The 26,486-nt window shown below is 41.3% G+C and overlaps 1 protein-coding gene across 2 annotated transcripts; it reads left to right on the top strand.

Annotated features, from left to right (window-relative positions):
* Window positions 1-1,566: 1,566 nt before the first annotated feature.
* Window positions 1,567-26,432, top strand: LOC311225580 (transforming acidic coiled-coil-containing protein 2-like). Of its 2 annotated transcripts, XM_084310934.1 has the most exons (18): window positions 1,567-1,663; window positions 2,774-2,951; window positions 3,111-3,238; window positions 9,141-9,187; window positions 9,282-11,200; window positions 11,231-11,766; window positions 11,894-11,945; window positions 13,435-13,603; window positions 14,274-14,335; window positions 14,439-14,578; window positions 14,721-14,808; window positions 14,943-15,071; window positions 15,860-15,927; window positions 23,510-23,553; window positions 23,686-23,846; window positions 23,993-24,099; window positions 24,614-24,734; window positions 24,858-26,432. In XM_084310934.1, the coding sequence occupies exons 2-18, from the start codon at window positions 2,775-2,777 to the stop codon at window positions 24,921-24,923; spliced, it is 4,014 nt and encodes a 1,337-aa protein (XP_084167060.1). In that variant the 5' UTR covers window positions 1,567-1,663; window position 2,774; the 3' UTR covers window positions 24,924-26,432. The 2 variants fall into 2 exon arrangements, with proteins under 2 accessions (XP_084167060.1, XP_084167059.1); XM_084310933.1 differs by having other exon boundaries at window positions 9,282-11,766; window positions 24,858-26,431.
* The last annotated feature ends 54 nt before the right edge of the window (window positions 26,433-26,486 follow it).

Here is a 26,486-nt window from a genome sequence, read left to right as displayed (position 1 = left end):
TGCCCACCAGGAACGCCAAATTGTCACGTTTAAGACTCAAACATGAAAGTTGTAAAAGATACTTAAAGATATAAGAGATGAAACACTTTTGAAGGTATTTATTATAAAAAGTTTAACAAGCAATGTAATATAAAAGTGAATAAGCAAAGTATTTATACAAGGTGAATATAGCAAGGTACAATTTGAAATCTAGATTGTTACAACCGGCCGGTTGAGTATATTAAAGGAAATTATAAAAGTCAAGTCATTGTCTCAGTCCAGCATGTCTCCTCCGTTCCAGTCTGTGTCCAGTCCAAGTCAAAGCAGAAAAAGTCGAAGTGAAGTCAAGTGAAGTGAAGTGAAGTGAAGTCCCCCCTTGGCTCTGGGGGTGATCTTTATTAGCGATCCCATAGTTCAGTGTGTATGTGGTATCTCTCCTCAGTGCACATTGTGTGTCTTGTGTATTGGGCAGCCTGTATGTCCGGCGTGCATGAGTGCATGTATCGCACGTTAACGTGTAAGTAGGTGCGTGTGTGGGTCTAAGATAACGATCTGTGATTTAATGGAGACTGGTCTTCGTGACCACTGAATGACCCAGTCGTATTTCACCCGGCTTATGGCATCCTGTTGAATTTATGTGATCGGCTAATCTGGTGGGTGAGCAAGGGTGTGTGTGTGTGTGTGTAGGTTTGTGTGTGTGTGTAGGTTTGTGTGTGTGTGTGTGTGTAGGTTTGTGTATGTGCTTTGAGGGTGTGGATGTGTGTGTGTGGGTTCGTGTGTGTGTGCTTGTGTGAGAGGAACGGTACCATGTACCAGGGGTCAGCCTGCAGGTCACTGATCTGTGAGTGGTCCTCTTGTCTGAGAGAGAGACGTAAAACCAGCTTTATATAGTGTAGTGATGGGAGAATGTCTCCGCTTATAAAATTACATGATACGTGTCATATTTCATCAGGCTCAATACATACAATTGTTAAGGGGATGCAGACCTGAGAAAGACGTTTGTCTTGTTTCCATCAGGGTCCCCCAAGACACATACACCGGAAAGTCTACCCCATACACACTTTCGTCCGCAGTGCTTTACCAGTCTCACGGAGGAGATCAAACTGGGAACGAGGTTAGGAGGTATCTAACCTCGTTCCCAGCTTATCTCGAGAGATAAAGCCTGGTAAAGCACTACGGCCGAAAGTGGGAATCAGGTAGGAAGTCCCGCCCCTGAAATCACGACACGGTGCTCATGAAAATGTATTCCCCCCAGAAACAACCTCGTTATCGCCTCCCTCGACAGGCTGACAGACCCATAGATATCATATATATCTATGGACAGACCTGCTTGTTGTTTGTTTCGCTGGGGACTATAAACAGATCAGGGGGTACCCGGAAACCGGAAAGCCTGTAGCTGGTATTTCTGTATTTCCGATTCACATAGATATAGTATCCGGGTTTGTCAGTCTGACGTATGCGTCCTGTAGCGCCATTGGCTACTTTCACAGGGCATTGGTAATCCTAAAGTTGCTATTGGTGCAATTTCAAGACGTTTAAATTCGAAATCTACTGGCCCAGTTAAAAGAAGGCGGGGCTTGTCCGCGTTTGAAAAGTTGTATATTCACCAACGCTACGTCGTGTGCACTTGCAGTCGGTTGCCTAAAATAAAGAGGAATACTTTGGACAACCACTGTAAATTGAGGTAAGATATTAACGTTAAGGCCAAGCTGTACTAATGCTTCGAGTAACATTACTAACATTATCGTTAAATTGTATTTTTTTCTTGTCTAAACGTTGACTATTTTAGTAAGTAACCAACGTTACTGATGTCATTTGAACCGTTAGTCAGCGTTAACACACTCATTTAGATAACGTTAAGTGACATTGGCATTTATGACAAATGCATGTCTGGTGGTTCAATGCCATCTAAAGTTACTTTTGATAATGTTAGCGTATACAGTCAATGTCAGCTAGTTTAGCGTTAGCAAGGCTAACAGTAGTTTAATTAACGTTAAAGGGGCGCTTCACCAAAAACACTGATTATTTTGCATATAATCTCAAACACTCAAACTCATTTTGCACACATTCATTTAGTTTGACAGTTATCGAGAGTAACTTGAGTTTGAGTGGCCACCAGTGATGTCGTCGTGGGCATTGAATCCTTTTGTTGTGTGAAACGATGTAACGTTGAATGGGGAAACATGGCAATACGTTGTCTTATATTATGGACTGCTACCATAATCATTTAATGTCATTGAGCTAAAGTTGTAATATTCAGTCGGAGTGCACTGTTTATATCCCAGCACTGTTGCGGCCTCTCCTCAAACTAAGCGACGCCATCTGACACGTGACTGCATTTGCAGGTGACTTGTCATGCAGGTGAATTGAAAATGGAGGACCCCTATATATATATTAGAATACTATGCAAACACTGAATTATCAATGGCATCTCTGAGTCTTGCTCTATCAGAGAGCCGTTGTCACAATTTAAACTCTTTCTCTGTTCCGTCTGACCTGCCTCTGAAAAGCAGCATCTCAGATCCAACATATGGCTGCACCACACTGCTTAGTGCTTACAGTATATGGCTCCTCTTGAATTCGGTCCAGGTAGTATTATATCAACCATGTTGGAACCGGTACCCAACCATAACATGCCTATGGTATTTTCTCCCAACGTCTATGCACTTGAACATACCAGCTAGATGCCCACATGGCCTTCAGTGTCTTATCAACGGGCCCGTCTGTTCAGATGCCCTGGGTGTAGTCATGGCTTGCTTACAGCCCTTACTTCAGTGTGTCTTTCTTCATATAGGATGAGTTCTGTTGCTGTGAACGATGAGAATTGTGCGGTGTTCCCTGGAAGAAGGAACAGCAGCTCACCGGAAAGTAAAGACATCTTTGACCTGGATCAGCCCACAGGGAGACCTTCTATTCTGCGGCAGTCTCAAGCAGAGAACCTGCCCAACAAAACTGTAGCGAAGGGAGTAAAGGTAAAGAATTCACTCAAGCAGGGAGTTCATAATCCTGACATTATTTATATGAATACACACTTGTATTGCGATAAAATACTTTATACTTCCATGTACTTGCCACATTGCTTATTTTACTTGTATAGTTGTATGACTACAACATTACTCTTGTGTTGATAGGTTTGTTTCCAGACTCCAAGAAGAGACCCTGTCACCAAGAGAATTGTTTCCCCCACAAAGTCTCTCAAGCTGACGTGCCTGGATGAGTGCATGAAAGCCATGGAGTCCTTACAGTTGCAAAGCCCAGCGTAAGTACTAAGGTTTCTGATATCGCACTTTAAAGGTCTCCTATGTTATAAATTTGTTAATCTTTTACAAATAAACAAGCGAAAAAGGATATGTTTGAAGCCAAAAGGCGTATAGAGCAACCTACCCCTAAACAAACAAAAAATCAACAAACTGTTCCCGAAAAGAACATAAGCCAACATAGGAAAATCTATACTTAATCTGCAATACCCGAGTTTCATGGTAGAGAAAACAGATTCTACATGTAGGTTAAATTTGACTAAGATTCTAGAACCCTGTTTTTAAACATCTTTAATCCGGTAGATTGTTCCAGAGTTTCACTCCTTTAACTGACACAGACATACTTTTAAGTGTGGTTCGAGCTCTAGGCTGTTTGAAATTGAGTGCTCTTCTTAAATTATACCTCACCTCTCGTTCTTTAAACAACATTTGTAAGTTACTTGGCAGGTGATAACTTATAGCTTTAAAAACTATCTCTAGAGCGGCCGGGTAGTGCAGCAGATTAAGCGTCTGCCTACCACCACAGAGACAGTGGGATCGAATCCAGCTATGGTGCTTCCGGGTTGGCCGACCGTCCATACTAACACAATTGGCAGTGTTAGAGGGTGGGAAACCCTCTATCTCTGCTGTTTTAAGGTCAACTAGAACTTTAATGCCCTCAGTTCAAAAAACAGTCTGTAGGGTGGAGATAACTAACATTGTTCACAACCCTTATTGCCTTTTTCTGTAAGATAATAATAGGATTCAATAGAGTGCAATAAATGATTTTATTGAAAAAATAATAATAGTGTGAAAATCATGATCTCAATTCTTGGAGAGAAAAATCGTGATTCACATTTTAGCAAGAATCGCCCAGCCCTACTACTCTTAGTAAATTTTCATTTAATTATTTTTTTAAAGCATCTTCATGGTTTAATGCAAACATATGTTGCAGGCACTATTATAATCATCATATTGGCGTGACTATGCATCAAAGGGTTACATCAAGCATTTTTGTGCTTTAGAGAAAATATCGCGATATGTATCGTGATTTAGCCAAAAAATAGCGCCATATCCTTTAGAGGCCATATCATCCAGCCCTATGATAACGTTACGTTTAGTTTTAGCATTTGCATTTGCACTCGTTATGGGAAAGTGCAAATTTAACAAGAACTGGCTCGACAACCCAGTGTTTGCATCATGGTTAGTCCCAGTCAAAGACTATTACGAGGCCCGCTGCAAACTCTGCAAAAAGTACTTGGTACTGTATTGAAGTGCTGTTTAATGACAATACATTTTAATCTAATCTGTTCTAATGGAGGAAGTGGCAGCAAAACCCCTGAATAGAGCGTAGAAAGAGGGATGGCAGTCTGGCAGTGTTAATTTTGGCAGCTATTTTAGTTTTAGTCTTGGTCATGTGTCAAATACTCCTTTTCCGTTTTAATCATATTTAGTCACCTTCATTTATTTTTCGTTTAGTCAGTTTTAGTCAACTACAGGTCTGAGCATTTTAGTCTTAGTCAGTGTTAGTCTCGATTTTGTCTTTTTTTGTTTGTCTAGATTTAGTCGCAGAAAACTGATTTCTGTCTAGTTTTCGCTAATAAAAAAAAAGGCATTTTATATTGTAAATAATGCAATTCTATTTATTAAGTATAGTCTAGCCAAAACCCTATCAGCTGATTCACAATAAGTTCAGTAGAAGGCTAGAAGCCCAATAGTAACCAAACATTCCTTGAAATGGTCAATAGATTCAGACATGGAATGGAACATGTTCTGATTTAAAATGCTTTTTCTTATTTTTTTTAACCAACAAAGCAACATTAGGATAGTGTAAATACACAGTACACACTGATTGCAATTCTCACTAGGACCTACTGTACAAATTTCACACTCATTCCCTTTTGTCCGTCGAGTACAACCGTAGATCGCTGACGTCACTTTAACCTTTAAACGGCGGCCTCCATCAGAGCATTCGGCTAACAACATTAGCTTAGCGAACCTGCCGCGTGAATACTTTCGGCAGCCAACATGCCCTTCCGTGTTGCTCTGATTGGCCGAGCGCGCGCGCGAGCCGCGATGCGCTCCTCAGCCAGGCAGCAATACTAAACTCCGCTTAAGCAATTTATACAGATGGAAGTATTGATTACGCCGTAACAAATCATTAAAAAATACAGTTAACTGGAATATGTTGTTTCTTTACACATATGTTGGATTATGTAATTGGTTTGTCATGACAAACCAATAAAAAATCTCGAATTAACACAGTAACTACATGCATCATTGTTTACAATGAACGGTGGGGCTGCTCAAAAGGACTGGACACGGACGCGTTAAACGGCAATCAATTAATTTAATATAACAGTCCGGTTCTGTGTTTGTCTGTAGATTGTTGGTGAACAACTTACTTTTGGTTAGTCCTTTCGAGCAGCCCCACCGTTCATTGTAAACAATGATGCATGTAGTTACTGTGTGTTGTTGTAGCCACCGGTTAATTCGCGATTTTTATTAGTTTGTCATGACAAACCAATTACATAATCCAACATGTGTAAAGAAACAACATATTCCAGTTAACAGTATATTTGTTTAATGATTTGTTACGGTGTAATCAATACTTCCATTTGTATAAATTGCTTAAGCGGTGTTTAGTATTGCTGCCTGGCTGAGGAGCGCGTCGCGGCTCATGCGTACGCTCGGCCAATTGGAGCAATGCGGAAGTATTCACGCGAACCTGCCACCGCACTTCTATGTGCATAAAGTGTGGTCACTCGCAGCTCCATAGCAGCCAGGCTAATTTGGACCACCAAGCACTGCTTAACCTGTTCCACCCCAGGTGAAAATCCGCATAAAATGTATACCTAGGTACATGGAATATTGCTCCACTTCTACAAGGGCTATTTGCATATTCTTGGTATCTAGGTACATCTATGGACCTCAGTGAATGTATTCAGTGTCAGAAATATTGTGTCTTTTACTAGGCTTGCTTAAATTGTGATGAAACAAAGGAAAATATGAATTATGATTTTTCTTTGCATCTTTGACAGTGAATAACACCATGATAATAATGACCAAACATAAAAAAAAAAGTAACTGCCACTGACCTCGTTCAGTACCCTCTTGAGATCATGTGTACAAAAGATCTAAGGAAATTAATAAATGGAAGATGATAAAACCAAAGGTTCTGTAGATGCAGTACTGAATTCTCCCATCCGGACCAATGCAATTTGAAATATTATTATAGAATATTATGCTTATACATTACCATTATAGCCAATTCGCACATTTATATATATATACATATAGTATCTTTCAAATGCCCGAGTTCAATTTGGATTTAGTATCACCAGGCGTGCATAATAACGGATAATGATATCTACTGTAATTTACTGTAGTTTTTTATTTTCCTCACAGTGCAACCATTTTGAAACTAATTTCAGATCTAATTGTTCCTACATGCTAACAATAGGGAGGAGAAACTAACTGCCTTTCAATATTTGTCAAACGTTACCTTTTGTGGCTTATCGTGAATTATTATCGTTATTGATATATTCATAATTCAACTCTGAACTTTGAACCCCCATAGAACTTGAAGGGAAATGTAGTTCGGAAAGATTTCAACGCTGATCCACAGCTATGCATGCCCTCAACAAAATGGCCACAAAAAAACTACAATTCCCATGGTTCAACATTTTCAAAATGGTTGCCGTCTCGGATTATACTTCAGCAAAACGAGAAGGTAAAACGATATAATGACACTTTTAACTTATTGCTAAACTAACGTATTGATGATAATATACATTCTATATGCTTTTGTGACATGTTAGTGATCTTAATACTTGAAAACGTTTGATTTTAAAATCGCAAATTTATTGCATCACTCATAAAAATATGAATGTATAATCATAATGTCAAAAGGGGTCGGTACCGACCCCGTGGGGGGGGAACTAACTGGTTAAAAGCTCTGGGTGGGTCCGAAATATATTGGATATCAATTTCAAAGGTACCCAGCGTTCAATTAGGGTTTCATACACACCCGCGGCGCGGTTTGAAAGCTCGGAGTTGCTAATAATAATTTTTATAAAACGAGTGGTACTCACAGAGCGAGCCTTGGCAAAATGGCTTCTTCTACTGCTTTTGTGACATGCCTGGTGCGTCCAGCAATCACTGCACTCCCTATCGGTCCCTGTTGGTCATTACCTATAGGCCATTACAGGGTAGATCTGCTGAGTGCGTCTCCTGTGTATTGTTGTAATGACCAACGGGGACAGATTGCGCAGTGATTGCTGGACGCACCAGCCATTTTGCCAAGGCTCTCTCTGTGTACCACTCGTTTTATAAAAATGCTTTAAAATGTTTATTAGCAACTCCGAGCTTTCAAACCCCGCCGTGGGTTTGTATGAAACCCTAATTGAACGCTGGGTACCTTTGAAATGTATATCTGATATATTTCGGACCCACCCCGAGCTTTTGAGCAGTGTTTGGTGGTCCAAATTAGTAGGGCTGTCTTAAATGCTTCGAAGCTTCGTTCGATGGCACAAGCTTCGAACATTAAACTTTTTTTTTTATTTTTTATTTTTTTTTAATTTTCTTTTACTTTGCTTTTTGTGTGTGCGCACATGGGGCCATTGGGTGGGGCCGGGGGACAAATACACTGGAGGAAAGTAACCCAGCTCAGCACTGCCCAAATTATATCATCACTATTGCCTGTTTGAAGGATATCATCCTCAAACACATATACACCTACATGCCTTGTAGAATTCCACACATAAGAAAGAAAGATACTGGGATGAATAAACAAAATAGGAAATAAAATGTAGAAATGTATGCAATACATAAATAAATATTAATCTCCATATATGAAATAGAACATTTAGATAAGGTGCTACTGAGATGTTTTGGTGAGTTTTGTTTTTTTGTGGAAGTAGCCCTTCTTAAAAATGCATGAACATTCACTGATAATTGGTCTGTAGTGGAGTCTACAAGGTCTATTTCCGGACCTTGTAGACTGACATAATTCTGTGCATAGTTTAGTCTACACAGGCCATATTTCAAATAATCAAAATCTTACTTCATTCATCTTAAAAATTCTTAATTTGGGGGATTGGTAGTTCCCATGAAATCTGAAGTTGTTCAAACGACAACAGCGATCCACCTTGAATTAAATCACACAGCCGAGTGAAACCTTGTTCACGAAAGGGGCTACTTAATTCATTAATCCAATCCACTTTATTTATAGAGCACATTTAAAAACAACAAAGTTTAAAGTGCTGTACAAGTCCCACAACATAAGATAAAAAAATTATATATATATATATATATATATATATATATATATATATATAAAAAAATCTCTCTCGAAGCTTCGAATTAAAATCGAAGCTCGGCCCCAAAGCTTCGAAGGTCAGCCCTACAAATTTGCCTGGCTGCTATGGAGCTGCGAGTGACTGCGGATTCAAAAGCCCCTGGCTTGCACATCGCAGTCACGGAAGGGGCTAGGTTATTGGTGTAAGCTGTAGTCAAGAGAGACCTGGGACACGGTTTTTAGCCTTGCGTAGCTTGGCTTTTAGTGGGCCATAAACGGTGCGGCGCGCTATAGATTAGCCGGAAATGCTGAAATAATAACGTGAATTATTCTAAAAGTTATAATTATTTTGTTATTCCTTTATGTTTTAATAAACATCTTTGGACCAATGTGTCCCTAAACTTAAACTAATTAGTGTCGTTGATTTTTGCCAGTTATTGTGAAATTGGTATTTGATTTCATTCAGAGTGGCATTAAAAAGCCTTAAATCTGACTGAGCTAAACCTGCCGATACCCTGACACAGGAATTGTGTAAAATTGTCCAAAAAGTGATTTTATTTACTTTCCATGGGAACAAAAGAATATATAATAATTGTTAATGAATGGATTCTCCTGTATCTTTGCAGAGCATTGCCTCAGGATGGTGTGGAGCTTGTTGATGGGCCACCATCGGGTAAATAATCTAAATTCTTCTGTTGTATTGCTTACTTTGGTTTTATGGCTGCTGTGCAATGAAACTCAAAGTAAAATCTTTAATTCCTCTACAGAGGTGTCCTCCTACCCCGATGACTACATGCCCATACAGAGCCATGGTGGCTATCAGCTGGATTTTGACAACCTTGATGCAATCAATCCATTTGGGGAGTCTAGTAAGATGGTCCTCTCCCCAGCAAAGCCTGCTGTTCAAGATCTGCCTACAGGACAAAATGAGCCTCAAGCCAGTGACTCATTTACTCCCGAGAAGATCTTTGAGGAGCCTGCCAAGACGGAAACGACACTGGACGAGACTCTGCCATTCAGCCCCTCAGTGGAAAATTCCCTTGCCGATATGTCCACAGATATACCCTCCACAGATAGCAGTGTGGTCACAGTGGCCAAGAACCCAGCAGCTGAATCATCCTCTACCATAACTGATGAAGAACCATCTGCTGCCACATGTTTGAGCCTTGATCGAGACGAAGCTTCAGCCAATACCCTCTCTGTGGAGGACGCTCCTCTGCCAGCCAAAGGCGCCTACAGTTTTGATTTTGACGACCTTGACTCAATCGACCTCTTTCAAACTGGTGGCTCAAAAATGCAGAATTCTCCTGCGCTTGGGAGGAAACTGCCGAGTGATGATAAGCCTGTTAAAGAGTCTGAGATGAAGCAAATGGAATCTGCAGATATTGTAAAGGTACCGGAGGCATTTGAAGAGGCACCCTCCACAGATGGCAGTGTGGTCACAGTGGCCAAGAACCCAGCAGCTGAATCATCCTCCACCATAACTGATGAAGAACCATCTGCTGCCACACGTTTGAGCCTCGATCGAGACGAAGCTTCAGCCAATGCCTCCTCTGTGGACGACACTCCTTTGCCAGCCAGAGGCGCCTACAGTTTTGATGACTACCTCAACTCAATCGACCCTTTTCAAACTGGTGGCTCAAAAATTCTGGATTCTCTTGAATCACAATCATCTTCCACCATAGCTGACAAAGAACCATCTGCTGCCACATGTTTGAGCCTTGATCGAGACGAAGCTTCAGCCAATACCCTCTCTGTGGAGGACGCTCCTCTGCCAGCCAAAGGCGCCTACAGTTTTGATTTTGACGACCTTGACTCAATCGACCCTTTTCAAACTGGTGGCTCAAAAATGCAGGATTCTCCTGCGCTTGGGAGGAAACTGCCGAGTGATGATAAGCCTGTTAAAGAGTCTGAGATGAAGCAAATGGAATCTGCAGATATTGTAAAGGTACCGGAGGCATTTGAAGAGGCACCCTCCACAGATGGCAGTGTGGTCACAGTGGCCAAGAACCCAGCAGCTGAATCATCCTCTACCATAACTGATGAAGAACCATCTGCTGCCACATGTTTGAGCCTTGATCGAGATGAAGCTTCAGCCAATACCCGCTCTGTGGAGGATGCTCCTCTGCCAACCAAAGGCACCTACAGTTTTGATTTTGACAACCTCGCCTCAATCGACCCTTTTCAAACTGGTGGCTCAAAAATGCAGAATTCTCCTGCGCTTGGGAGGAAACTGCAGAGTGATGATAAGCCTGTTAAAGAGTCTGAGATGAAGCAAATGGAATCTGCAGATATTGTAAAGGTACCGGAGGCATTTGAAGAGGCACCCTCCACAGATGGCAGTGTGGTCACAGTGGCCAAGAACCCAGCAGCTGAATCATCCTCTACCATAACTGATGAAGAACCATCTGCTGCCACATGTTTGAGCCTTGATCGAGATGAAGCTTCAGCCAATACCCGCTCTGTGGAGGATGCTCCTCTGCCAACCAAAGGCACCTACAGTTTTGATTTTGACAACCTCGCCTCAATCGACCCTTTTCAAACTGGTGGCTCAAAAATGCAGAATTCTCCTGCGCTTGGGAGGAAACTGCAGAGTGATGATAAGCCTGTTAAAGAGTCTGAGATGAAGCGGATGCAATCTGCAGATATTGTAAAGGTACCGGAGGCATCTGCAGATATTGTAAAGGTACCGGAGGCATCTGCAGATATTGTAAAGGTACCGGAGGCATTTGAAGAGGCACCCGTCCTGCCTGAGATCAAGCCTGTAGCTGCCGTGGCCCCCATTCTCAACGACGCCACTAAGCCTGCAGATGCTCAATCCACGTCTCAACCTACTGCTGCCCCTCCCAAGGATGGCCCGGTCAAACTAGAGTTCAATTTTGACGATGGCGGCGAGGTCAGGCGTAAGCCTCCACCCAAGAAGTTTGGCAAAAAACCACCTGGCCTAAAACCTACAGAGAAAAATGTGGTACCTGTAGAGAAGGACAGTCTACCTTTAAAAGAATCTGCTGCCAAGCCTGCACCTGATCATGTTGATGAAGTACCTCCTCCCAAGCGTTCCTACACATTTGACTTGGACAAGTTTGATGACCCAAACTTCAATCCCCTTGGAACAGGTGCAAAAATGACTAACTCTAAGTGCCGTGTGAAATCCAATCCTGCAGGCAACACTGCTCCTGTTCCAGTCAAGGAGGCTGCTGCTCCTGAGCAAATGCCAAAACCTGTGGAGCATGAAACACCATCTTCAATGTGGTATGTTAGCGTTTTGCTATTTTATAGTTTATTTGTAAATGTCAAGTTTGATTGTCAGACCCATGGAAGCTTTTTCACCTAAAATTGTCAATATTGTTTTATTTTGCTCTTCTGTTTTCTGCATCAGTGGAGATTCTGTCTCGAAGACCAATGGATCCAACCCTGCTGCCTTGAAACAAGTAATGGAGATTTACCTATCCCAAGCCCTGCCCTCCTTTCTTGATCCTCCAATCACAACTGTTGCTTCCCTCGGACAAACAAAGCACACTCTTACACAGAGAGTTGGAATGACTAACCGGTGCTACCATTACTCTTATTATTTTCCCTTAACATATTGAATAATATTATAGGTCCCCCCCATATTTTGTCTGTATAAAATAGGAAAAAAAATTTGTTGTTTATTCACTGTCCATGGAAACGACAATAAACGCAGCTATAAAGGTATGGTTTCCTTAACGCATCCCACACCGGAAACGGCTTACGACGTGTTTCAAGTTCATGCGAATTCTACCATTCCACGGCAGAATATTTCATTTTTTTGCCATGTTATTCATAATTCCCTCACGGAGCCTGGTCTGATGCAGTGGGAGCTGCAACGCTTCAATACTGCCGCCTGGTGGATGATCGGCGAGTTACCAAACCGGAAATGGATGAGTTGATCTCGGTGCGTCTGGGAAATGCGTCCGGCACTCGCATATTGTCGCGGGACTCTAGACACACACCGTGTATATGGATCGCTGCCATAACTCAATAATCGACATGATTTGGGCGTGTATTATTATACAAACCGGAAATGGATCGACTCGATTGCTGTCAAATAAGTGGGATCTTTTTGCTCCAGTCTCATCGCCCAACGGTAAGAGGACGCTGATGTAATTTAAGGTGATTGTACATTTCTTTGTTTACAAACCAACTGATCAATAAATCAACCCATACTACATAAAGCATTTACTGATGATCACAGACTTATAAACGACCCCCCCCGTTCATCCGCGCATGATTAGTCATAACGTTTAGGATCGTATTCAGTTGGATTTTTTAATATAGCGCGTATCACGAATAAACTGCAATCGATAATCTATATTATGCGTTTAGGCCTATAATTAGCGTTCTAGTAATTACTGCAGAAAACGATAAAAACATGTTTATATTCTAGACGGTATTTTCGTATGAATGAAAAAGTATAACGTTCCCACATCCTGAACGATAGATAATCGATGTTGAATGGGCCATAGTAATGTAAATTTAGCAATACAATTTAAAAAGTTATAGCCCTGCAAAAGTGAACATCTCCATAGATTTAGAGTGGTGGCAGAGAGTGGTATAAGTTGCTCAAATTGCGTGGCAGATATTGTGTTAAGCAGAAAATACATGGCACTATAGTCCGTTTACTTTTCTGATAACTAAATCACTGCATAACTCAAATTTTCAGACAAGCTTAAGCGATGTATACATACACCCAATTTTGGTAAAAAAATAAACCCTGATTTGGTACAAATTTCTGCTCCCTTGGGCAGAGGTGTTTGCGAGGCTCTGACGAGTATAAACAAAGTTGTTTGTCTGAGGGAAGCAGCAGCAGTTGTGATTGCAGGATCAAGAGGGCAGGGTTTGATAAGTTTTGCATTTTATGTTTCCCATTTCCTCTTCACACATTTGATCTCATTGTAGAGCAAGACGTCAGAGGATCAGGAGGTCAAGGCAGTCACCAGCCATGCTCTGCGATCTCAACCTGAACTTGAGCAGCCTGTGCGGAGTACTCCGGAACCACCTGAATTGGGCCAACTTGAACAGAATGGCCTGTCGGAACTCAACGAAGAGTTTGTTCCTGGTGCCATGTGTAAGTCGGATGGCTGCACATTTTGCACATCTAATGTTGTAGTGAAACGGAAAATCTGAGGTGGCATTATTAGATGCAGGACAAGGGTTCTTTGTATTATATGAATTTCTGTCCCGTTGAAAAGCTACTTATTTCAAAACTACTTGAAGTGCAAAGGTTTAGACTGAATACAAGTTGCATCTTCAGTTCTCATTTTTGGTTAAAATGGCTACCGGTTCAAAAGTCTCAGATGTATTCAAAATACTGCACCTCCTACGTTGTTTAAAAAAAGATTCCATTTACTTCCATAGGTTCTAGTAATAATGGGTAATATAACTTTTGAATGAATTAATGTGTCAGTGCAGCTTAGTAAATTATCAATGGGATGCACTTTAAAAATAATCCTCAGCTTTCTCTTTTAAATCATCTCCATGACTTCAATGACAAAATTTTAAAGGGGAATGCTATTCATGAAGAATTCACATATGGTACTCGTATAGCCTGGGATTGTCCGATCATCGGTATTTGTCAACATGAACTCCTTTCTCCCAATACTCCAGTCTGTAATGCCATACTGATGTACAGCCTGCGGCTACTCCATTTAGAGTGAATGTCTGAACTTTTTAACTTTTTAACATCCAAATGAGCTTTACATTATTGGTGCTGACGTATCAACTTTTCTTCCCCCCAGTCATGTCCAATGACTTTGATGGGCGGCAGATCGACTACCTGGAGCAGTTTGGCTCCAGCAATGTGAGTAATTCCTTATGCATTTCATTTTCAAACAATCCCCCAATTAGTTTGATGCCACAATATGATGTCTTATTTGTTTGAATACCTCAACTTCTCTTTCCAGTTCAAGGAGTCTGTACTGAGGAAGCAATCTCTGTACCTTAAGTTTGACCCCCTCCTGAAAGAGAGCCCTTCGAAGGCTGGAGGCCTTGCTGCTCAGAACCACCACCACCCTCGCCCCTCCATTGCCCCGTTTGCTTCACGGTGTGTTACATTTCTCGTTTCCAAGTTGTATACCCTGATTGCTGCTGTCAATGGAACAAAATGCCAAATTTGTTCTGCTTTGAATGTCCTGCATGGTTGGCTTGCCAGTGTAACCATAACCTGATGTTATTACCCTCTTTAGTTTGGAAGCTCAACAGACCGGCGCGAAGCAGGCAACACATGGACCTAAAAAGAATGACTTTAAGCTTTTGGATTATGTTCCACTACTAGTAAGTTGCCTTGGTTCACTACAATTAATTAAGCCAACTTGAAACATTCATTAACTGCAAAGCTTTTGAATCAATAACTGGTAATGTTAAACATTCAAATGTGTTTTGCTTGGACTGTGAATCCCCTTGTACAGAATCCTCCAATGCTTCAGAATCTGGTCCATCCATTCCCTCAGCCAGAAAATGCAGAGGGTGCGATTATTGAAGTGTTGAAATACAGTCAGAAAGACATGGATGCAGCCATCGCCAAGGTCCAGGCAGAGGTACGTTGGTCATGTATTCACCAAATTTTTACGGCAAAACTATATCAAAACATCCATTTACAAACTCTAAAATACTTTTTTTGTGCAGTACAGTATATTCCAAGTCATTTATCCAGTCGTATGATTGGTACCCATTTTATCAAAACTTGCTAACTAAAACATTTCCGGTTAAACACACTAATGCAGGAAAACTGAAATGAGGTCAGTTTTGCTAGGCATGCTACTCGTTCCTGCAAGTGTTTAATCGGAGGGGGGTGAAATTACAGAATCAAGCGTGGCTGCAAATCATGTAAATTATTTCTCAAAACGCAACTGAGTGACTGAAACACTAGCTGGTTATGATGTACAATTAGCATTGATTGGTGAACATAGAGGCATTTAATTTTTTATATACAGTATCTACAGCACCTTGAAGTAGTCTCAGTGGCAGCATTTTAAGGCGTTGTTGGTGCCCTCTGACGTCGTCAATGAAGAATGTGTTCCTCAAATAATTCTGATTGCTTGATGTGAAACATTCCCATATGCTCATCCTTGTGTAACTTTCTGCGCCAAAGCACAGGCTGATTGGTCCTATATTTTGCAAGATATTGCGTGGTCACATACACTACCGAATGCATACTTGGTTCCACCAAGTATTTCAGATTGCGTGTTGTCTGTTTTCATATTTTGATGAGGCTTTCTGCGGCTATCCTGCGGGTCCCAGAAGTGCAGGTTTCTACTGTTTTGAATGTGTTCATTTTTTTGTTTTAGTTGACATATTAACTAAAAAAATATTACATTTTTAACAGGCAAAGGAAAAAGATGAGCAGTGGAGTGCAAAGAATAACAAGCTATTTGAGGAAAATCAGAAAGTGAGGTAAGCCGTCACTCATTATCCTCGCCTTCTGCACGGTTCATATTAGTAGGGTCATCTGTGGAACTTCCGTGACCGTGGAGAGCGAAAGTCCGTTTCTCAATGGATTTGTCATCTAGGAGGGTTAATAAACAAATTTAGCCGGAGTGTATTTTTTAAAAAGGCAGGGAAAATTTGTGAGAGACCAAAATCCAAAATGGCTGCTGTGGAAATGAACTTTTTAATGGTTTGACCTACAATGATGCACAATACATGGTTTCAGAGCTTATTTTGTTCAATGAATATATATTTGGTGTTTATATAATGATTTGACCCATTGACCTTCAAAGGCAAGATGGCTGCCAATTTTGAGCTCAAAGGGATTTTCTTTCAAAATCGTCACATAGCCTTCATATTAGGCTCTAATGAAAGCTCTGCTCATGATGAGTTGAATAATATACAGTATAAGTACACCGAAGTAATCTCTGAGGTCAATAAAATCAATGTTTGTGTGTGTAAACAACAGTTGCTGATTTGCGGTTTTCCATTAAATAGGGTAGGCTACTGAGAATATGGTGTCCAGTTCATCCCATCACATTTTCATAATGAACCAAAAATAATTTTGTACTATAGCCTAACATAAAATAGTAAAATCAAGCAAGGTTAGTTGCTTGAGCTGAATTTAACCCTTGTGCGCTGCTTATTTATCTTACTTTGATGTTAACAAAAACTCTGGGTCTGAATGGACCCGTTGTGTAACTCTGTACCAACCACCCCAAAAAATAAGGATTATTATCTAGTTTTGTTTTGTACTTCATTACTAACTTATCATAACCAGTCCCCATATCAAACCTTATTTTATATGTCCCCATATAGCCCCAAGACACAATATACCTATTTATTCAATCGAAAATAGGATTATATTCATTCATGCTGTTCCTCATATTGAAGAAAATTGGTAAATATTTATGCAATCTGACTATAACGGGCTAATATATGAAGACACTTTATTGAGTAAACTGCTTTGTGGGGTTTAGAACTGTATTATGGAAATAAATCAATATATCAGAATGAACTTGACAGGAATCCAAACCGTGGTTATTTATTGGTGTTGCTGCGAGAAATTGTTATGCCACTCTCCCAGCCCCCCACAAGATGATACAATGTATCTATGTTTGTGTGTGGGAATGTCACGTGTGGGAATATTGTATTGTACACCTGTGCTTAAGCAAGCCAGGCGACACAAAGACAACAAAAGTAAAAATGCTCAGTGTTCAAGATCTGAAATGCCTGCTCGGAGTGCTTTATGTGATGAAGAGGCAGAGGGACCGTCACCAAAGCACCTTCGTTCGTCAGTGGGTGGGCCTCTCCATGATATGTGTGTGGTGTATGCAAGGTATGGACATGAGGCACCTGAACAGGAAACAAGGCAAGCTGTTAAGAATCAACACAGTCAGCACGGCGCTCCTTGAAGCGCCACAAAATCCTCATAGAAGATGAGGAGCTCAGGGATAGTCTCACACGACTAATTGAGTAAACGACAGCACTGTCAGATCCTTATGCAAATTATATAATGTACCACTATGCCTGTTGGATGAAGCATATCCACCACACAGTCTTCAAGACAGATGATGCTATGCATAGGCGTAAATGTCCATGGCATGACAGGAGTAAAGATCTAATAGACACTCTGCACAAGAGTGGTGTCTGCATCAGCTATGCAGATACACTGCTCCTCTATGACCACTGGGCTTTGATGGATATGGAGGCATCAGCAACCTGCCCATAGGAGATCGCACACAGCAAGCCAGCTATCGTGATCATCGACAATGACGACTTCAAGATTGACACTATGACGGGTGACTCTACAGGAGCCCATCGAACAAATGTCATGTACATGCAGCCAGAGAGCTATGAAAAGAACCAGGCAAAGAGACTGCTGAAACGCTCACCAAGAAGAAGGAAATCTCTGCACAGCTAAAGCAGAAGTGTGCAAAACTGACAAAGGTTTGCCAGTACAGATGCCCCCCTGGTAGCAAGAGTGAGCCACCTGCTCGTCCCAGGGTAGATCCACCAGTGGATGGGTCAGCTCCGCAGCATGCTCTCTCTGTGATACATGCACTCTCGTGTAGACAATCATGGTACAAGACCACCACCTGTAGAGCAGCGAGTTCCAGGATACAGTGGTGCCCAGTCCTGCTGTCATCCACCACCCAACAAGAGCAAGCCTTACTACCACACAACATACAATGAACCTCCAAGCAAGTCGGTGGTGAATGACATCATGGTGAAACATGTGGAGGCCATGCGGCTGAAGAATATTCCATTCTTGTTGGTGACCTGCCCACCTACAAGACTATCACTCGGCTCAAGGCGGATAATCCAGAAATGTTCAAGGACATCATCCCAATCCTCGGCGCTTTCCACCAGCTGATGTCCTACATCTATGCAGTCTACAAGAGATTCAAGGGCTCTGGAATGGCAGACACTCTGGTTACAGCAGGGGTAGTAGTAGTGGAGGGGTCGGTAGACCAAGCACTAGGAGGAAAGCACTACAGACGGGGAGTGCGGTGCATCCTGCTCTTGAGAGAGGTTCTTATCCAAAATCAACTGTCAAAGATTCTTGAGCACAAGAACTATCGGAAGACATCAAGGAGAACCTCAACATTCTGCGGAATGCACTGACTGAAACTCAAGAGGCTCTACAGACGGCTTACTGTGATCCACATGTCCCAAATGTTTTCCCAAAACCCGAAGTTCCCAGGTGCTGCTGAATCCAGTGAACTCATGGTCAACTCAGGAAACAAGGTCAGATTGCAAAAACCTGTGAAAGAACCGGTAAACGCAAGTTGGTCAAGTGCAGGGTGATATCATATACTGTGAGGGAGAAGTGTCAACCAACCTCAGCACTGGCGTGCCTAATGGAGACTATATGTCTTCAAACATCCAGAGGCAGATGCCAAGGTGAGGACCACCAACTACACTGAACCTGTTGTTCTAGACTGCGGAGACACAGACGTGTTTGTCCAAGCAGCTTATGTCTCGCAACAAATCAGAGGTGATCTGCTGATCAAGCACAAGAATGCATTCATCAACTGCCATGCAATGTTCTCTGAAGAGGTTGCAGACATCATCATACCTCTCCATGTGATCACTGGCAGTGACCACACCTCAGGCTTCTATGGCCATGGAAAGAAAAAGGTGTTTAGAAGGTGATTGTTGTTCCTGAGGCAAGAGAGCTCCTGGGACGTGTGGCTGAGTCTGGAGTTGAAAGATTAAGTGAGAGCGGATACATGGTTCAGTTGCTGTCAGCCAGAGGGAGATGCTGTTGCCTCCAAATCTGCCCTTGAGGCCATTAGGCTACTAGTTGATCAATTATTATTTTGGAGTGCTATTTGTTGAAGCACCATAGTTACAAAAAAAAGAAACACCTCCCTTTTGACTGTTCACCTTGTTGTAGTAAGGGAGTGTTGTGGCTGAGTAGTCGTTAACACAGCAGGAGACGATATTTCCAATTTCAACAAGCAATTTATTTAAGGAAAGAAAGTTTAACAGCAGAGCTATGGATCTAGCAGACGGTCACCACAGCTGAACAAAAACACTAACTTCCCAAACCCCCGTGCCCCCCAGATAATACCTTCCCAGCCCTGCCCCAACATGATGGATATGATGACGTGACATATTATATCAGATATGACATGACGTACATTAAGATGACACATAGATTTAACATCGAAGAGAGATAAAGCTGGAGTCTGGAGTCAAGATTAGTGAAAGAGAAAATGAGTGTATGTGAGTGAGTGAGATGTATGAGTGTGAAAGAGTGTGTGTGTGAATGTGAAAATGAGTGTGTGTGTGTGTGAATGTGAAAATGAGTGTGTGAATGTGAGAGTATATGTGTGTGTGTGAAAGGGAACAAGATGTGATGTACAAGATTAAAAGAACAAGATGTGATGTACTCGAAATGTCTATCTGTCCCATACTTAAAGTTGTTTTAAGAACATCAGCCGGACTGTCGCCCTAGTGTCTTTCAGCACTGCTAGTTGACCTATATTAAACTAGTCCACCCTATATACACATTTTCCACAACAGGAGCTTGAGTACCTCAGAGTACCCTGAGAGCTATGCCAGTAGGAGGAAACTCCTAGCAGGTTTGACCAAACCGGACAGGTCTAGGGTGAGGTCAGACAAAGCAGTCGGACAACCTTGTGAAAACAGCATCTCGGGCCAATAACTCACCCTGCTGAAGCAAACGGGGATGATCATGTCTCTGACTTTCACAGATGGATGGAGTATGGTGGAAGATACCCACCTATCCCCTCTGTTCATAATGCAACTCATCATGAGCAGAGCTTTCATTAGAGCCTAATATGAAGGCTCTGTGACGATTTTGAGAAAAATCCCTTTTGGAGCTCAAAATTGGCAGCCATCTTGCATTTGAAGGTCAACAATAGGTCAAATCATTATATAAACACCAAATATGTATTCCTTGATCAAAATAAGCTCTGAAACCATGTATTGTGCATCATTGTAGGTCAAACCATTAAAAAGTTAATTTCCACAGCAGCCATCATGAATTTTCCCTGCCTTTTTAAAAAAATACACCCCGGCTAAATTTGTTTACTAACCCTCCTAGATGACAAATCCATTGAGAAACGGACCTTCGCTCTCCACGGTCACGGAAGTGCCACAGATGACCCTACTATATGGTCATGGAATCTTAAAATGTGTTTTGGATATGCCATGTAAATTTGTTCATTTAATTTTCACTGTCAATTGATGGACGTCAATCTTTTGAAGGAATCATAATGTATTTCTGATTACTTAAAGGATAACTCCAACATTTTGGGAAATTAGCTTATTTAACATCTTCCCTGGAGTTAGACAAGAAGATGCATACCTTTTTTGTCTCCGTGTGTGCATTTAGCTTTGGGAACAGACGCTCCGTTAGCATAGCTTAGCTTCATCACTGGAAGTGAGGCAGGACAGTACCCTGACGTTCCCTACAGGTTTGTTGATATTCTCATTCCTTCAAAGGATCTGAACCGATTGAAGTTTATGCATACCATGACTTAAAATCCTCTTACCTTGACGATTTAAAGCCTCCCCAATTTAGAAAACAGTAATCCAATGGCTGGTATTGATATACTACTAACTACTGCACGCTAACGGAGCTAACCGGACACTCAAGCAGATAACGAGAGCAATGACTTCCTTTCTGGGGGGTTTCAAAATAAAAGAGCAACGTCTATAGCAGCGGAAAACGTTTATTTTGTACATTATCTAACGTTAACACGAACCTAAACTAACTTTAGGTTAGTTGTAACGTTAGTGTAGGTTCGTGTTAACGTTGGATAATGTACAAAATAAATGTTTTCCGCTGCTATAAACGTCTCACTTTTATTTTGAAAACCCCAGAAAGGAAGTCATTATATTTGCTTTACACATCCTGTTCTGCGTTATCTCCGGTTAGCTCCGAGCGTCCAGTAGTTAGTAGTATATTATCAATACCAGCCATTGGATTACTGTTTTCTAAAATGGGGAGGCTTTTAATCGTCAAGGTAAGAGGATTTTAAGTCATGGTATCTATAAACTTCAATCTGTTCAGATCCTTTGAAGGAATGAGAATATCAACAAACCTGTAGGGAACGTCGGGGTACTGTCCTGACTCACTTCCAGTGATGAAGCTAAGCTATGCTAACGGAGCGTCTGTTCCCAAAGCTAAATGCACACACGGAGACAAAAAAGGTATGCATCTTCTTGTCTAACTCCAGGGAAGATGTTAAATAAGCTAATTTCCCAAAATGTTGGAGTTATCCTTTAAAGGGATATTTCACAGTACCGGTATTAGAGCTTGTCAAGTCTCAGCAAGCGTACCGGTAAGTGCATCTTCAAGTCATCAACTGTCGACACCACCAAGTCTAAATATCATAATCCTGAAGTATAAACAAACTACTACCACACTGTGTTGGCACTGGAGAAGGTTTGGTAGAACCCAGTATTGTTCTGCACTAACTGGAAAGAAAACATTCTGGATTGTCTGCATCTTAAACCATTCACAATCAAGGACTGGTGTACTGCACCAAGCTCACCGGTGCCTTTGCCAAATAGTGCCGAAACCAGTCAGCAAACATGCAAGAAATGGCTAATTCTCTAAACATATTCTTTGAAATATCTTTAAATCCACAGAATGAACCAAGAAAGCTTGCTTTTGTGCACAATCTACTTTTTTTTAATCCACTTTTTCTCCTTTTCAATTTTTCTCCCATCCCAATTTAGCCGTGCCAATTCTCCCCTCCCCTGTCTTGATCGTTGCTCGCATGTGCCCCCCACTGGCCGGTTGTAGGGAGGATAGATGCCCATCACATGTCCCCTCTGATACATGTGGAGGCAGCCAGTCGCATCTTTTCACCTGCCAGCGCAGACTCTCATTGGCGAGGAGTAACGTGTAGGAGGCTCACACTGCCCCGCCATTTTCCTGACTTTGCTGTGCAGGCGCCCCAACCGACCTGTAGGAGTCGCTGTTCACAACGACCAGACTACCAACCATCGACTTCCCTCCCGCTAACTCTGCCAATTTATGACGGCCGGCCCAATCCGGAGGCAACGCTGACAGCCGGATTCGATACCGGTGATTCTTGCGTTGGTGACGAGTAGGGATGGGTACCGAATTCGGTACTTCTGATGCACCGAAACACGTCGGTACTACAGAGTATCTAATCAAGTGAGAAACAATAAAAAAAATATAATTTTCGATTATTATTTTTTTACTACTTTTCATGTCAACGTTCACACGCACAATATATGCTTACCTAGGATTTGACTTGATTCAACAACAAAGCAGTCGGAGCCGAAAACTGTCGAAATTGTAGTTATTTGAAGTTTGGATTTTTATTTTTTTTACCACTGAGGTAGGTCAATTAAATTTCTTGAGACTAAAGTACCGAAAAAAGGTACCGTTGGGTACCGGTATCGGTTCAAATGTGAAAGGTACCCATCCCTAGTGACGAGCGCAATGTCTACTGCGCCACCCAGCTGCCTCACAATCCACATTTTTGTAAGTTTTCCATCATAAGAATATTATAGCTTGCTAGCTGGAGCGTCGTTGTGCATAGAGAGGGGATTTTGAAAATTGCAACACGAGTGGAAAGGGGACCAGAATTAAGCAGGAAGGACATTTTGACATAGTGAGTCTTCAACTGCATCTCAGAAAAGGTTCCTCTACTGGTGATTTGAAAATGGCAAAAACAAGTACCTTTGACACAGAAAAATATATTGCACAGAATAATAAAGTGTGATATTTAGACATGATCATCAAAATGTATGGGACATCCGGGAGGAATGGTGGTTTGGTCACTAGTTTGCTTGTGGATTACCTTTGATGGAGGTAAGACGGCTGGTTTCTGACACGTTCTACTGAAGTGAAATATCCCTTAAGTGATTGTTGTATTTGACCAAAATTAAGCTTTGGACAAATCGATTATTCTAAAAATAAAATGTACGTCATGGAAATTGTGCTATTTATTATGGAATTTGATAAATATATTGTCATTGTCACTACATTCTTACTCTATGCATTAAAGTTTGTTTGTTTCCTCGTCTATAGGAAAGAACGTTTTGAGTATGAAAACGCAATTGAACAGATAATGAGTAAGTTACTTGCAAGAATTCTCTAATTACAATGTTCAAGTTCAGTATATGCATTTACTGCTGCACAGAGCATTGCAGACTCATTGAGATACACAAGAACACAGTATTTATTTTAAAATGATGTGTCCTCAGCGGAGCAGCGGAAGGAGAAGAAGATGGCCCAGGTGGTTCACGATCAGGTCCTGCAGGAGAAGGAACAAGTATCCCAGGACCTCAACTCTATGGAAAGGTCTTTCACCGACCTCTTCAAGAGACTGGAAAAGTACAAGAATGCCATTGATGGTTTCAAAAAGGTCAGCCTTTGCGGAATGTGTGTGAAGTAACTATAGAAAGTTGCACCACATGAGACTACTTTTGATACTGTATGTGATCACAAATAATACGTGTTGTCAATTTTTCAATGGTCCTGGTTACAAATTGTATTTCTGTCCCCATCTAGAACGAAGATACGTTGAAACGATGTGCTCAGGACTACCTTGCCAAGGTGAAAACATCAGAGCTGTGCTTCCTCAACCTGAAGGCACACGCTGAGGAGAAGATCACCAAGTAAGTAACATTTACTACTAGATTACTTCTTGGTTTTGTGGAAAACTGACTACTACCTCTTGTTTTAGTAGAAAATTTACTACAATCTCTTGGTTTTGTAGAACAGACTACTGGTTTTGTAGATACTTGTAGGGTATTGCATTAATTTGACCTGACCTATACAATGTTGCAAGTTGATATAACTCAATCAGCCAATTCTCTTAGCAAGAATTCTCTTGCTAATTTTTTGAGCTTTGTAGAACATTTGATTATGTAACATTTAAATGCTCAACGACATGAATGAATCAATGAAAATCAGGGCTGGCCTAGTGTTGCCCTAGAATAGGTTATTGTTGTTTGGGTAAAGAAATTCAAACAACTCTTTTTCTTCTCTCTTGGTCTCTTGCTGTCTCTATTCCTTTATGCTGATTGGTTCTGCCAGACCGCCGCACTAGTACAATACATAATTTTAGCACATTTCTGGACAGTGCAAGACTACTGATTTGATGAGGAACTGTTGTGTTTCTGTCCACAGGGCTAATGCAGAGATTGCTGAGGTGCGGTCCAAATTCAAGGCGGAGTCTGCTACGTTCCACGCCCAGCTGCGCAGAGACCAGCTGAAGGTCCACTCACTGGAGAAGGCCCTCGACCAGAAAGTAAGTTCTCATAGGAAGCAGTTGGTAGGGAAATCAATGTTACCGGATGGTATTTGCCTAAAACCTACCATCTATTTTCACTGTTAAGATTTCTTCTGATTTACCTTTTTCTCTCCCTCTCAGGTAAAAGAGTGCGAAGAACTGACCAAACTTTGTGACGAGCTTATTGCTAATGCCCAGAAGTTCTGAGTGCAAGACTGATTGTCTTCTGTGTTTGTCTATAGCTTTTAAATGTGCGGTTGAACATTTTTTAGATAGTGTTTTGTAAATAAAGTTAATGCTGCATCTGATTAGTGCTTGCATTTCATAAATTGTTTTCTTGATTTCAATGTCCTGTGTATGTCTTTATCCATGTTTAGATTGATTTCTTTTTTTATACTTAACATCCTGTGTCTTTGTCCATGTTGTGATTTTAAGTCTATTATAACAATCTCCTCTTTCCCAGTATTTATCCCTTTTCTTTTTTTAATTGAAGGGTGAAATAACGTTCTCCATTGAGCTGCAATTGTAATAAAAATCTTCAAGCGGTACCATCTCTTTTACTGAAACCTTTAGGAATATTTCAGCTTTACAGTTTTTCATGTTGTTGGTCCCATTTCAAACCACAAGGGGGCAGTGTTTGCTTTAGTTATGTTTCCTTTCTAGGTCCTACCTTTTTTTTAGGCCCGTTTTTTTTATTTTATTAATCAAAGCATAATAGTTGGATATGGCAGTAACATTGCTGGATTATAAAAGTTTATTTTTAAGAAGTGTATTTAAAAAGACAACTATATGGTAGGTTGTATTCAGTTTTAGTGTTTGTTTAGTGCAATTCAATATCTTACACTCTGTCTGGAGCCAAAGCTCATCCCATCCTGCAATGCTTACAACAAAACAAGAGCTCAATACAATGCTCCCCTTCTTTCCTGAGCAATCACAGGCCCCTGTCACATCACTCCCAGTGCAGGACAATGCACTTCCTAAATGGTGAAAGGAAATCCTACCTAGATTGGAGTTGAATGAGGTGGTAGTGTGCAGCTAGGGGTGGGTGGGGGTCGAGTCACTTTCTTAAATGGGAGAGATGCTAGACATTTGGTGTAGTCTTGCAGGGGCCATCACTCATCTAAAAAGGCCCATTTAGAGCTGTGTCTGTACGGTATCTATTCAGGCATTCATCCTGCTAACGGCCCTCTGCTGGCTGCCCTCCGTGTCACCCTCTGTGGATGAGTTCACTCGGCTCTTCAAGCCATGTCGGAGGAGGAAAGCTGGCCTCCCAATGTCCCTTATCTGTTGGGATGGGGAATTGTCACTGAGTCCATCTCATTCAGTGGTTGTAGGCCTTGATCAGCAGGTAAACACAGGAGCCATTGCAGAATATTTGCAGAGGTCCTCTATATTCCTATGAATGGCAAAAAGTTTAATTCTCTAGGTGGTTTACATCAGTGTTTCATTCAAAGTGTGACTCTTGGCAAGATTAAAACGGATCCCCAAATTATTCTGTGTATGAAGCAAAAGCCCTCTGAAATATGTTGAATAAAACTAGGCTGTGAGTTTAGCAGTCTCAAAGATCAATAAATATTGTCCTATTAACCTCTGCCAAATCAGTTTTGGATCTTAATAATAATTCTTTCTGAAACTGGGTCCCCTGAATTTTTAGGCCACATGCTTTCTGCTTTAACTTAATTTTGAGCTATTCAATTGGAGTTTTAAGAGGTTTCAGAGGGCAATCTGAATGAGAACTTGTCTAAAGCAGCGGTGCTCAAAAACATTTTG

Source organism: Notolepis coatsorum (genome assembly GCF_963971535.1).
Source record: "Notolepis coatsorum genome assembly, chromosome: 3".
Lineage (NCBI taxonomy): Eukaryota > Metazoa > Chordata > Actinopteri > Aulopiformes > Paralepididae > Notolepis > Notolepis coatsorum.
The sequence above is the reverse complement of the archived record's forward strand: the minus strand, read 5'-3'. Positions and strand labels throughout refer to the sequence as shown.

Coding starts and splice junctions, on each gene's coding strand:
- LOC311225580 (XM_084310933.1), top strand. CDS start 2,775: ATGAGTTCTGTTGCTGTGAACGATGAGAATTGTGCGGTGTTCCCTGGA. Junction 2,952..3,110: donor CTGTAGCGAAGGGAGTAAAG/GTAAAGAATTCA, acceptor TTGTGTTGATAG/GTTTGTTTCCAGACTCCAAG. Junction 15,072..15,859: donor TCGCCAAGGTCCAGGCAGAG/GTACGTTGGTCA, acceptor CATTTTTAACAG/GCAAAGGAAAAAGATGAGCA.